Consider the following 14,613-nt stretch of genomic DNA (forward strand, 5'->3'; position numbering starts at 1 on the left):
TCTTTTCAATTTTTAGGATCCTATGATCCTAAGATTCCAGCAATCTTTATTAAAGCACATGGCCACTGATTTCACATTACACAACTATGTAAAACAAGCTTATGCTTCAAACGTGAAAGAATAACCTTGATAACAGATGAAGAACATACATAACTACATACAGAAGCATATGATAGAACATCTGAGTTAGAAAGGACCTTAGAGATAAGAAAGTCTAGTTCTCTCATTTTATATTACAGCTAAGGAAACTGAAGCCCAAAGAATGTAAGCCACTAGCCCAGGGTGGCAAAGCAAGTTACTAAGCAAAAAAGAACTAAATCTAAATCAGACTAATTTCAAATTTAGTGCTCTTTCCCCTGCCCTGAACCACAACAGGGGAAACAGGCTATTTTTCCTTTAAAAAGTCCACCATACACAGATGAGTACTGATGAGCTTCTACCACCCACATGCAAATGTGCTCTAACAGAACAAACTTTAAAACCAAATATTTAAATTAAGTTCTATGAAGTAGACTCCTTTCAGTACACTCAGGACACTTCATTTTATAGTCACCACTAGGTGGCACCATAATTTAAAGTTGACAAATAACTTCTGTTGACTATTTTCTTTTATTATATACCAAATACTAATTCTACTCTGAAACATGAGTTGCTATAATTATTTTTTTGTACTGGCTAAATTTTAAACTCAAATGAAGAAATCTCAATGCTGAGTATCTATGAAAAAAATTAGTTTTCCTTTCAGTTACATATGACTTAGTTATTACTAAGGACACAAATTCCATTTGCCCATTCTTTTGCTTCCATATTCATTACTTTCAGATAAATACAGTATTATACTTACTCATCCAAAACTTGTGGGTCCTCAGGGCTCTTATTTTCATATTCTAAAAGTTCAAGAAAGCTTTGCATGTACCTAGAAAATTAAATGGAGATGATAGTAATAACTAAAATTATAACTATCAAGCTATATAAAAAGCACACTTATTATGTAAGGCAAATCTTCCATAAGCCATTTCATCTTTCACCAGGTTAGTCCTTTCTTTTCTTCTAAATGAAGAACAGGCTATACAGGACAATGACCATTTGTTGGGTATGTTGTAAATGGGAATTTTTGTTCAGGTATGCATTGTCTAAGATGGTCTCTGCAGGTTCTTTTCAATGCTGAAATTCTGTGGGAGTCAAATTAGGTTAAGGGCTCAATTTACTTTGCTGTCTTCAGTATCTGTAGCATTCTTAATCTCAAACCAGGAGGCTACAACGATAACAAATGCAAAGATTTTTGCATAAAAAGAGACAAAGAGTCTACCCAAACAGAACCCCAGGAGATAAATCTGTAATTTAGTCGTCTTCACTGCTCTTACCTTATTGATACTTTCCTTCAATGAAGTCCAGTTTCTTCCATAAGTAGTGAAAAAGGGTGTAAAACAAAGAAGGCTGGGGGAGAGGGGAGTACTGAGGTAACAGGGCTAATCCCCACCCTCAGTGTAAGATCAAATTTTTGGAGGCAAATGTAATAGCTGATATTCCTGAAATCACCGTAAGGTATAGCAAAAACTTCCTGAAGATTAAAACCAGTCTCTTGTCACCGAGTGTGAATGAAAAGAAAGGAATAAATGTACTTCCAATCTTAAGGAAGCATTCATTAGTAGGGGAGGGAAAAAGGACAAAGGCAGGGCAAATACATTGAAAGGAACAGGGTCAAAGCCATCTGAACTCATGTAAAACAAGCAGCTGGAAGGTCTGAACATAAAAAAGAAAGAGTGAGACAGTCAACCTAGGGATTGACTCTAAAACACAGGGTATTTTTGACTTCATCAATCAAAAGTCATTCCAGCTTTAAGCACTACAGTAAGAGAGTAATGTAAACTACAACAACACTAAGTCTTTACCTAAAACTCATCAAATTAGAAGGGAATAAAGTGGGAGTAGCTAATAATAAAGTGGGAGTTGTACAAAGCTGTTATACTATTCTATTGTTGTTGGTTGAGCTGTGAATTAATCCAACCATTCTGGAAAACTTTGGAATTATGCAAAAAAAAGTAAAATTTATTTTTTTTTTAGTTATATTTTTTGATTGCATTTTAAGCTCTCCAAATTCTCTCCCTCCCCACCCTGCACTAGTGGCCACCATCAGAAGTGTGTGTATATGTACATATAAACCTATACTACGAATACTCTTTCTATTTATCAGTTCTTTCTCTGGAGGTGTATAAGATCTTCCTTCATAGGTTCTTTGGAACTGATTTGAGTACTTATAATTTCAAAATAACTTAGGTGTTCACAGTCGTTCTTCGAACAATATTGCTCTTACTATATACAACATTCTCTCGATTCTGCTCATTTCATTCCATTATTTTGTGCAAATCTTTCCATGTTTTTCTAAAATCAATCTGTTGTTCATTCTTGCAGCATGGTAGCATTCCATCACAATTTGTTTAGCCATTTCCCAAATGATGGGCTTTCTCACTTTCTAGTTCTTTGCAACCACAGAGCTACTATATATATTTTAGAACATATAGGTTCTTTTCCTTTTTCCCTGATCACTTGGCATTGCAGGGGTGAAGGTATATATACACATATATATACATACACACATACATACAGTTTTATATTTCTGGGAGCATAATTTCAGATTGTTCTTCAAAATGGTTGGATCAGTTCACAGTTCCACCAACAGTATAATTAGTGTCCCAATTTTTCCACATCCTCCCCAACATTTCTCATTTTCCCCTTCTAACATTTTAGCCAGTCTGAGAGATGTAAGATATCTCAAAGTTGTTTTAATCACTATTTCTCTAATCAATAATGATTTAGAGCATTTTTTCATATAACTATATATAATTTTGATTTCTTCATCCAAAAACTGTCTTTGTATCCTTCGACCACTCATCAACTGGGGAATAATTCATGGTCTTACAATCTGACAAGGTTCACTGCATATTTAAGATATGAGACCTTTATCTGACAAACAGTCTATAAAATCCCCCCCCCCAATTTTCTGCTTTCCTTCTAATCTTGGCTACATTGGTTTTATTTGTACAAAAAATTTTAAGCTAAATTATCCATTTCATACTTCACAATGCGTACCTATCTATTTCTTTTTTGTTAATAAATTCTTCTCCTATTCACAAGTCTGATAGGTAATACGTTACATGTTCTTCTAATTTTCTTATATCTCCCTTTATACCTAGGCCATGTATGTACTTTGACTTTATCTTGGTAAATGGTGCAAGATATTGGTCTATAACCAATTTCTGCAAAACTGCTTTCTGGTTATCCCAAAAAAACATTCACCAAATTGTGAATTCTCATACTAAAAGCTTAAATTTTTACATTTGTCAAACACAAAGTTACTATAATTACTGTGTATTGTATGTCTATTCTGTTCCTCTGATCCACCTTTCTATTTCTTAGCCAGTACCAGATAGTTTTGATAATTACTGCCTTAAAATATAGTTTAAGATCCGGTACTGCTAAACCTTCTTCCTTTATATTTTTTTCACTAGTTCCTTTGACATTCTTGACCTTTTTTCTTCCAAATGAATGTCATTATTTTTTCTAGTTCAATAAAATAATTGTTGCTAATTTAATCACAAATAAAATTATCATTTTTATTCTATTGGCTCTGTCAGCCCACAATTGATATTTCTCTGATTATTTAAATCTGACTTTATTTGTATATTAAAAAAAAGTTTTATCATTATATTCATGTAGTTCCTGGGTTTGTCTGGGCAGGTATTCTCCAGCTATTTTATACTGACTACAGTTATTTTAAGTGGGGTATCTCTTACTATCTCTTCTTACAAGGTTTTCTTGGTGACATAAAGAAATGCTAATGATTCATGTGGGTTTATTTTATACCCTGCTACTTTGCTAAAATTATTCATTGTTTCAACTAATGTTTTAGTTGAATCTCTAGGATTTCCCAAGTATATCATTATATCATCTGTTAAGAGACATAGTTTTATTACCTCATTGCCCATTCTAATTCCTTCAACTCCTTTTTCTTCTCTTATTGCCATTGCTAGCATTTGTAATACAACACTGAATAATATTAGTGACAATGGGCATCCTTGTTTCACTCCTGATATTAGTGGGAAGGCTTCTAGATTATCCCCACTACAAATAATGTTTGCTGAAGGCTTTAGGTGGATGTTTCTTATTATTTTAAGGAAAAATCCATTCATGCCTATGCTTTCAAGTGTTTTAATAGGAATGAGTATTGTATTTTGTCAAAAGCCTTTTCTGAATCTATTGATATGACCATATTATTTTTGCTACTGATATTAAGTTATATTAATTATGTTGAGTTTTCTTTATGTTAAACCAACCCTGCATTCCTGGTATAAATCTAACTTGGTCAACAATGAATAATCTTTGTGATATATTGTTGTAGTCTCCTAGTTTTTCTTTAGGATTTCTGTATCCATACTCATTAATGAAATTGGTCTGTAATTTTCTCTGGTTTTGCTCTTCCTGATTTAGGTATCAATACCATATTTATTTCATAAAAGGAGCTTGGTAGGATTGCTTCTTTGTCTATTACTACAAATAATTTAATATTGGAATTAGTTGATCTTTAAAAGTCTGGTAAGGATTCACTTATAAATCCATTTGGTCCTGATGATTTTTTCTTAGGAGGATTATTTATGGCCTGTTCAATTTTTTCTAAATTAGGTTTATTTAGAAATTCTATTTCCTCTTCTGTTAATCTAGGCAGTTTATATTTTTCTATATCTGCCATTTCATTCAAATTGTTAATTTATCAGCATATAATTGAGCAAAATAAATCCTAATAATTGTTTTGATTTCATCTTCATTAGTGGCGTATTCACCCTTTTCATTTTTGATACTAGTAATTTGGTTTTCTTCTTTCTTTTTAAAAACCATATTAACCAATGGTTTTGTTTTTCCATAAAAATCAACTCTTAGTTTTATTTGTTAATTCAATAATTTTCTTACATTCAATTTTATTAATCTCACCTTTAATTTTTAGGATTTCCAATTTGGTGTTTAATTGAGGATTTTTAGTTTGTTCTTTTCCTAGCAGACCATTCATTGGTCTGCTCCTTCTCTATTTTATTGACATAAGCACTTAGAGAGAAAAAATCTGCTCTGATTGTGGCTTGTGCTGCATCCCATAGGTTTGGGTATGTTGTCTCATTATTGTCTTTCTCTTTAACACAATTATTTATTGTTTCTATGACTTGTTCTTTAAATCTGCTCATTCTTTAAGATTAGGTTGTTTAGTCTCCAATTAATTTTTAATCTGTGTCCATGGTCCCTTACTAAACATAATTTTTATTGCCTTGTAATTTAAAAAGGTGCATTTAATATTTCCACTTTTCTGCATTTAATTGTAACATTTTTAATGCCTTAATACATGTTCAATTTTTTAAGGTGCTATGTACCACTGAGAAAAAAATATATTTCTTTCTATTCCTATTCATTTCTCTCCAGATACCTATCATACGTAGCTTATCTAAGATTCTATTCATCCCCTTGACTTCTTTCTTATTTACTTTTTGGTTAGCTTTATCTAGTTCTGAGAGAGGAAGGCTGAGGTCCCCCACTATTATAGTTTTGCTACCTATTTCCACCTGTAATTCATTTAGCTTTTCCTTTAAAAATCTGAACGCTATAGCATTTGGTGCATATAGTTTTAGTGTTGATATTAGTTTATTATGTATGGTACTTTTTGTCACAATATAACTTATCTTTTTAAATTAAATGTATTTCAGCTTTAACTTTGTCTGAGATAATGATTCCTACCTCTGCTTTTTTTTCCCCGCATAAGCTGAATTAAAATAAATTCTACTCCAGACCTTTATTTTTACTGTAAGTGCATCTCTCATTTTTACATGTGTTTCCTGTAAACAACCTATTGTCAGATTTTGTTTTTTAATCCATTCTGCTATCTGTTTCCACTTTAGGAGTGAGATCACTCCACTCACATTCAAAGTTATAATTACTAGTTGTGCATTTCCTTCCATTCTATTTTTTCCTGTTTATCCTTCTTTCCCTCTCTTTTCACCCTATCCTTCCTTAGAAGTCTAATTTACTTCCTTTTTAAATTAATTTATTTTTAGTTTTCAACATTCACTTCCACAAGATTTTGAGTTCCAAATTTTCTTCAGGTATTTCATACTATTGTTTTCTGTGATCTATCTGGGGACCTGACCTCAAGCATTCTTCTCAAACCCCTGAGCCAGGATCAGGGCCCCCAGTAAATGCTGTCACAGCAAATGCTCTTACTTCCTGCAGTCCCTCCTATGGCTACAAGCTTCAGCTTACTCTGCCCTGGAACCAAAACCAGGAACTCTGTTCTCCTGCAAGTGCCCACAAGCAGCAGAGCCCCTGCCCCTCTGCAACACACTCACCAGAGTGTGGTCCTTCCTTCTCACCCACAGCCACAGTCTAGGAACATGCCTGGTCAGTGTACCTGGGCCCCATGTCTAGTGCCAGCTGAAGGCCCTTCAAATCTTCCCTTGATCATAGCTCTGACCTACAGTGTCTGTGGGGCAAAAGTTTCTGAAGCTGAGGGTACCACCCTACATAGCTGCCTGAAGGACTTGTTTACTGATTTTGTGGATGTGCCTGTAAGCATCTCTACTTCAATCAGTCCAGACGACCACTCCAGGAGGTCAGGTCTTTCCTAATGTTTTCCCAAGTTGTCAGCCTGGATAACTGCTTTACCCCAATTTTTAAACTATTTCTGCCACTTAAAGTGGCATTTGAGGCATTATTTTAAATTGCTTGAGGAGGAATTTTCAAGAGCCAGGTAAAATTCCTTCCTCATTCTACCATCTTCCCAGAATTCTTTGTTGAAACTGTTATGTGGGGCAGCTAGGTGGCACAGTGGATAGAGCACCAGCCTTGGAGTCAAGAGGACCTGAGTCCAAATCCAGCCTCAGACACTTGACACTTACTAGCTGGGTGACCCTGTGCAAGTCACTTAACTCCATTGCCTCACCAAAAAGCAAAATCAAACCAAAGAGAAAAAAAAAAGAAACTGCTGTGTTACTCTATAAACCACAATCCCACTACTGGGTTTAACAGGAGGTCAGAGACAAAAATAAAGATCCCATGTGTACTTAAATATTTATAGAAGCATTATTTGTATTAACACAAAGCCAGACACAAAGTACGTGCTCATCAATTAAGGAATGGCTGAACAAGTTGTAGTTTATGTAGGTAATGGAACAGTACTATGCAGAGGCACAAAGAATTAAAAGCAGAAACAAAATAACAACATACACAACGATTTTTGTTGTTCAGTCATTTCAGCCATATCTGATTCTTTGTTACCTCATTTGGGGTTTTCTTGGCAAAGGTACTGAAGTGGTATCTTCTCCATCCGTTTTACAGATGAGGAAACTGAGGCAAATAAGATTAAGTGATGTACATAGGGTCACACAGCTAGTACGTGTCTGAGGAGGCATTTGAACTCATGAGGATAAGTCTTCCTGACTTCAGGCCCAGCACTCTCTCAACTGCACCACCTAGCTGCCCCACACAATGATTACAATGATGTAAATTAATAAAACAGTAAAAGACAACAGAATTTAAGTCAAATATGATGTCCAATGTTGGTTGTTTCAGATGAAGGAAGATGTTAAAAGTATAATTCCTTTCTAAATGAGTAGAATGTTATACATTATACCAGTCATAACTGCTTACAGCAAATAATTCTGCTTAACGTTTTTAAAGGAAAATTACTTTTGGGAAGTGATTATTACATCAATCACAACATATCTATTTTTAAAAAGGACCAATGTAGGCAATTAAAAAAAAAGAAAACAGGAAAGAAGCCTTCTGATTAAGATACTGATGTCAAAGGCCAGTACAATGCAAACACTCCAGCAAAGTTCTAAAAATGCACTAGAAGAAAGTATAACAAGGAAAACTAAAGAAAAAGTAGTAAGCTCCTGCATTCCATTGAGGACAACACAAGAAACCTGCCAGAAGCCTGCAGGTGATCTGAATGTAGACAAGGCACAAACTAAGAAGACTGTGCCAGCAGGACTTTGGCCCTGGCCAATTAAACCAAAAAAGGACAGAGCCAGACCCATATCTGCCTTACACACAGAGGCAGGTAACTTGTGCTTACCTAAGGTTTTTCAAGAGGCTTGAAAGCTAGTCCCCTGATAGCACACCCTGAAGAAACAACAGGAGATATGGTCACTGACATACTCAAGACTACCAGTCACAGAAGGATGCAGGGCCAGCACACTGACCAGGCAGCCCACTCCAGGGATAAAGCGAGATTGGTCTAGCACAGAATCTATGCATTTCACTCTAGCGACAAAGCAGGGGGGCCTTGCAGAAGACCTGTAATTAACACAATCTTCTACAAATAATTGGGGCTTGTTAGAGGAGACATAATCAACTGACAGTTGGGGTTTATGAAAGGACTAGAAGGCAAGAGGGGCTAAGGCTAAAACCAATGTTGGGCAAAAAGATCCAGAAGCCCATATTTCCATAGAGCATAGTCCTAGCCACCCAAGTCACAACCGCAGTGACAGAAGAATCCAGACTACAGAAGAACAAGACCCAGCAGGACTAGACTATTCCTTCCAAGAGTGTGTGATGAAGAAAAGTCTGGCCCTAGCACCAAATCCTAATCCAGAAATACTATGGGTAAAGAGAAATTCATGAAGAATCCTACAAAAAGAAAAGTAATTCCACAAGTATAAAGGCCCAGAAAAAAGAACGGTCCAGCAACAAGGACATCAATAGTGGCCAGAGGAAACAAAACGAGAGAAAATATAAAATTTTATGTAGAATTAATAGCTGGGGGAGGGGGGGCACGTGGGTGTGGAATTGATAGCTTAGAAGCTTTACCCACTAGTAGAGTCCTTTGAAAGCAGAATGGAACTAGGGGCAGTTAGGTGGCGCAGTGGATGGAGCTTCAGCCTTAGCGTCAGGAGGACATGAGTTCAAAACCAACCTCAGACACATGACACTAGCTGTGTGACCCTGGGCAAGTCACTTAACCCTGACTGCCTCACAAAAAAAAGCAAAAAAAAAGACAATTTCATAAAATGAGAAGAAATATTAAGAGAAAGTCAACAACTGAAAATATATAGAAGAACATGTAGCGACAGGGAGAGGGAAGGAAAGGTAGAATAATAAGGGGATAACTTTAGAAGGTATATCACAAATAAGGGAACAAAAGAAGAAAAAATACAGAGGATAAGATAAGGATCTGGACCAGGTGATGAAAGAAGGGGTAGAGAAACACAATTAGATGACTTCGATTACAGATTTCTAGGGCTGATCATTTTCCTTTTCTTTAACTACCTTCTTCTATGCAAATGAGGAAGAGGTAAAGTAGATAAAAAATGCAAGAGGATATGATGGAAGGAAATATATTATTAAGAACAACAATAAATGTGAATGAAATGAACTCACCCACAAAACATAGGAAGGTAGCAGAAAGAATTAGAAAGCAGAATCCAACAATATGATGTTTATATAAAGCATATCTGAAATATAAAGATTCCCATAAAAGTCTAAAATGAAGGGCTATATAAATATTTGTTATGCTTCAAGCAAAATTAAAAAAAAACAAGGATAAGCAATCACAGTGCCAGACAGGGTAACAACAACACAGAGTTAAAAGAGAGAAAAAAACAAGAAAACTACATTGTGCCTAAAGGCTTAATAGATTAACAAAATGATAATATCAATACTTATATCCCATATGTCAAAATATTTAGGTTTTTAAAGAAAAGTTAATTGTATTACAGGGAGAAATAGCAAAACTAATAGTTGGAACCTCAATATGCCCACAATTCAGAACTAGACAAATCCAGCAAAAAGATAAATTAGAAGGAACTTAAGGACCTGAACCATATTTCAGAAGTTTGCTATGATAGCTCTCTGGCAGTTATCAGCTGTGCATGGCAATTTTATAAAAACTGATCATTTGTGAGGGCAGAAAACCATATGTACTAAAAAAAAATCCTTTACTGACTGACAAAATGAAAATTATAATTGACAAAGGGCCATTGAAGAAAAGATTCAACATTAAATGGAGACTAAATAATATAATATACTTAAAGAATTAGTGAGTCCCATAAAACGGAAGTGGATAGCAGAATGGATTAAAAAACAGAATGCTACTATATGGTGTTTACAAAAAAAACATTTGAAGCAAAGAGATACTGGGTAAAAATAAGAGGCTGGAGCAGAATATATGCTCTAGCTGAAGAAAAAAAAAGCAGAGGTAGCAATCCTGATCTCAGACAAACTAAAAGCAAATGTAATTAAAAGAGATAAGGAAGGAAACTATATCTTGCTGAAAGGTACCATACACGACGAAGTCATATCAGTACTAAATATATTGTGTCTGTGTGTGTATACACACATATACCAAATGGCATAGCATCTAAATTTTTGAAGAAGTTGAATGAGTTACAGGAGGATATAAATACTAAAACTATACTAGTGGGGGATCTCAACTTTCTCCTCTCAGAACTAGATAAATCTAACCAAAAATAAACAAGAAAGAAGTTAAGGAGATGAATGAAATTCTGGAAAAGCTAGATATGACAGATCTCCAGAGAAAACTGAATGGAATAGAAAGGAATATACCTTCTTTCTCAGTAATATATGGTGCCTACACAAAAACTGATCATATATTAGGACATAAAAACCTCATAACCAAACGTAGAAAAACAGAAATGGTAACTGCATCCTTTTTAGATCATAATGCAATAAAAATTACATTCGATAATGGACAATGGAAGGTGAGATTAAAAACTAATTAGAAGTTAGATAATCTAATCCTAAAAAATAAGTGGGTCAAAGAACAAATCACAGAAATAATTGATAATTTCATTAAAGAAAATGTCAACAATGAGACAACATATTAAAACTGTGGGATGTAGCCAAAGTGGTATTTAGGGGAAAATTAATTTCTCTAATTCTTACATCAATAAAATAAAGAAAAAACAGATCAATGAATTGGGTATGCAACTAAAACAAACTAGAAAAAAAATTTTAAGTTGCCAATTAAAAGACAAATTGGAGGGGCATCTAGGTGGCGAAAGTGAATAGAGCTCTGGCCTTGGAGTCAGGAGGACCTGAGTTGAAATCCAGCCACAGACACTTAACACTTACTAGCTATGTGACCCTGGGCAAGTCACGTAACCCTATTGCCTCACCAAAAAACAACCAAAAACAACCAAAAAGAAAATTGGAAATCCTAAAAATCAAAGGAAAGATTAATAAAGCTGAAAGTAAGAAAACCATTTAACTAATAAATAAAATTAGAAGCTGGTTTTTGAAGGGAAAAAATATTAAAATAGATAAACCATTGATTAATTTGATTTTAAAAAGGAAAGAAGAAAACCAAATTACTAGTATCAAAAATGAAAAGTATGAATTCACCACCAAAAAAGAGGAAATTAAGACAACTGTGAGGAGTTATTTTGTACAATTATATGCAATAAATTTGACAATCTAAATGAAATGGATTAATATCTATAAAAATATAAGTTATTCAGATTAACAGAAGAAATAAAATACTTAAATAATCCAACCTTAAGAAAAGAAATTGAATGAACTTCCTAAGAAAAAATCCCTATGACCAGATGGATTCACAAGCGAATTTTACCAAACCTTTTTTTTTTAAGGCAATTGGGGTTAAGTGACTTGCCCAGGGTGGCACAACTAGTAAGTGTCAAGTGTTTAGTCTGAGGCTGGATTTAAACTCAGGTCCTTCTGACTTCAGGGCCGGTGCTCTATCCACTGCGCCACCTAGCTGCCCCTTTTACCAAACATTTAAAGGGCAATTAATTCCAATACTATATAAACTATCTGGGAAAATAGGTGAAATACCAAATTCCTTTTACTACACATATATGGTGATGACACCTAAACCAGGAAAGGCCAAAACAGAGAGAGAAAATTATAGACCAATTTTCCTAATGAATATTGATGCAAAATTTTAAATAAAATACTAGCAGAGATTACAGCAATATATCACAAGGATTATACACTATGACTAGGTGGGATTCATACCAAGAGTGCAGGGCTGGTTCAATATTAGGAAAACTAACAGCATAACTGACCATATCAATAACAAAACCAACAGAAATCACATGATTATTTTAATAAATATAAAAAAATCTTTGAGAAAATACAGCATCCATTCCTATTAAAAACACTAGAGAGGACAGGAATAAATAGAGCTTACCTTAAAATGTTAAGTAACATTTATCTAAAATGATCAGCAAGCATTATCTGCAATGGGGATAAGCTAGAAGTCTTCCCAGTACAAATCCAGTACAAAGACATCCAAAAGGAAACCCATTATCACTCCTATTATTTAATATTGTACTACAAATGTTAGCTATAGCAGTAAGAAAAAGAACTTAAGAGAATTAGAATAGGCAATGAGGAAACAAAACTATCAGTCTTGGAGATGATATGATATTATAGAGAATTAAAGAGAATCAACTAAAAAAACTTACCTGAAAATATTAACAACTTTAGCAAAGTTACAGGACACAAAATAAAACATTTCTATACTAAAATCCAGCAGCAAGAGATAGAAAGAGAAGTTTCATTAAAAATAACTGTAGCCAACAGAAAATACTTGGGAGTCTACCTGCCAAGACAAACCCAGGAACTATGTTAACTCAACTATCAAACACTTTTTTTTTTCAGTCAGAGATAAGCTTTATTAAAACACCAGTTGGCTTGGGTGAGATTTTAAGAATCCACTCACTGTGAGCCTTATGGGCCATACTCTTTTTATTTATTTATTTTATTAATTTATTTTGTTTTATCAACAATCACTTCCATATGCTTTTGAGTTTAAAATTTTTCTCCCCCTTCCTCCCCACCACCCTCCCCAAGATGGTGCACAATCTCATATAGACTATACATTTACATTCCTATTAAACATATTTTCACATTAGTGAAGTTGTAAGTAAAAATTAAAACCAATAGGAGGAACCATCAGAAAGAGGAAACAAAACTCAACAGAAGAGAAAAAAAAAGATAGTGATTCAACTTTCACAGTTATGATTACTATCTGTGTCTTTTTCTCCATCCTTTCCCCCATTTATGCTTTTCTTTCTCCTTTCTCCTTCCCCCCACTAGTGTTTTGCTTTTGACCACTGCCTCCTTCAGTCTCTCCTCCCTTCTATTATCCCTTTCCCTTTTCTTCCCCTTTGCCCTTACTGCTTCTTCCCTCCCTTCTATCCCTCCCTTTTCTTTCCCCTTTTCCCTCCTACTGCCTATAGGGCAAGTTAGATTTCTATACCTAACTGATTATGTTATTCCCTTCTTGAGCCAAATCTGATGAGAGTAAGGTTCAAACAATGCTCACCCCCTCCCTTCTTTCCCTCTGCTGTAATAGGATTTTCTGTCTTTTCCTGTAATGTAATTTACCCTTGTCTGCCTCCTCCTTTCTCAGTACATTTTCTAAGATCAGACTAATCCACTTACTTGGATCCATTTAACCCACTTGATTAGATTTTTTTTTATCATTACATCAAAGTCAACTAATATCCACCCCCTTTATGTATACTCCTTTAACATGGTGTAATAACAATACAGTTCTCAAGAGTTGCAAGTGTCATCTTCCCTTGTAGGGATGTAAACAGTCCGCCCTTATTAACAACATTTTGTATCTTTCTGTCCCATTTACCTTTTTATGTCTTTCTTGAATATCAAATTTTTTGTTGATCTTGTCTTTTTATCAGGAAGGTTTGGAAGTCCCCTATTTCGTTGAATATCCATCTCCTCCCTTGAAAAATCATGCTCATTTTTGCAGGGTAGTTGATCCTTGGCTGCAATCCAAGCTCCTTTGCCTTATGGAATATCATGTTCCACGCCCTGTGATCTTTTAATGTAGAAGCTGCAAGGTCCTGTGTAATCCTGACTGTGGTTCCATGATATTTAAATTGTTTCTTTCTCGTTGCTTCCAGCATCTTCTCTGTCATCTGGTAATTTTGGAATTTTGCTATTATATTCCTTGGCGTTGTCAATTTGGGATCTGTTTCAGGTGGTGACCGGTGTATTCCTTCTATGGTTATTTTAACTTCTGGTTCTAGGACTTCCGGGCAGTTTTCCTTAATGATTTCCTGAAAGATACTGTCCAGGCTCTTTTTTCCATCATGATTTTCAGGTAGTCCAATGATTTTTAAATTGTCTCTCCTGGACTGATTTTCCAGGTCGGTTGTTTTACCCATGTGGTATTTTATGTTTTCATATATTTTTTCATTTTTTTGTTTCTGTTTGATTCTTGCTCTCTCATAGAGTCATTAGTTTCCATTTGTCCAATTCTAGTTTTTAACAGATTGTTTTCTTCTGTTAGTTTTTGTATTTCCTTCTTCAATCAGCCAACTGTATTTTTAAGGGATTTGTTTTCTTCAGTGTACTTTTTTTCCACATTGTTAACTGTGTTTTTTAAGGACTTTTCTACCTCTCTCATTTGACTTTTAAAATCCTTCTTGAGCTCTTCTAAGAAGGCTTTTTGGGCTTCAGACCAGTTCATATTCCCTTTTGATGCTGATGGGTTTGTTGACAATGTTGTCCTCTTCAGAATTTCTGTTTTGATCTTCACTCCTCTCATAATATGAATCTATGGTA

At 34.7% G+C, this 14,613-nt stretch overlaps 1 protein-coding gene across 1 annotated transcript in view; it reads right to left on the reverse strand.

The window, feature by feature from the left end:
* The window catches only part of PDK3 (pyruvate dehydrogenase kinase 3), a 135,246-nt gene that overhangs the window by 56,113 nt on the left and 64,520 nt on the right, over window positions 1–14,613 (reverse strand). The window contains exon 3 of the mRNA XM_020989871.2: window positions 845–916. Coding sequence (XP_020845530.1) covers window positions 845–916 — 72 coding nt within the window. The remainder of the gene's footprint in view (window positions 1–844; window positions 917–14,613) is intronic.

This window comes from Phascolarctos cinereus, unplaced genomic scaffold (genome assembly GCF_003287225.1).
Source record: "Phascolarctos cinereus isolate Bilbo 61053 unplaced genomic scaffold, phaCin_HiC Scaffold_726;HRSCAF=1367, whole genome shotgun sequence".
Taxonomy (NCBI): domain Eukaryota; kingdom Metazoa; phylum Chordata; class Mammalia; order Diprotodontia; family Phascolarctidae; genus Phascolarctos; species Phascolarctos cinereus.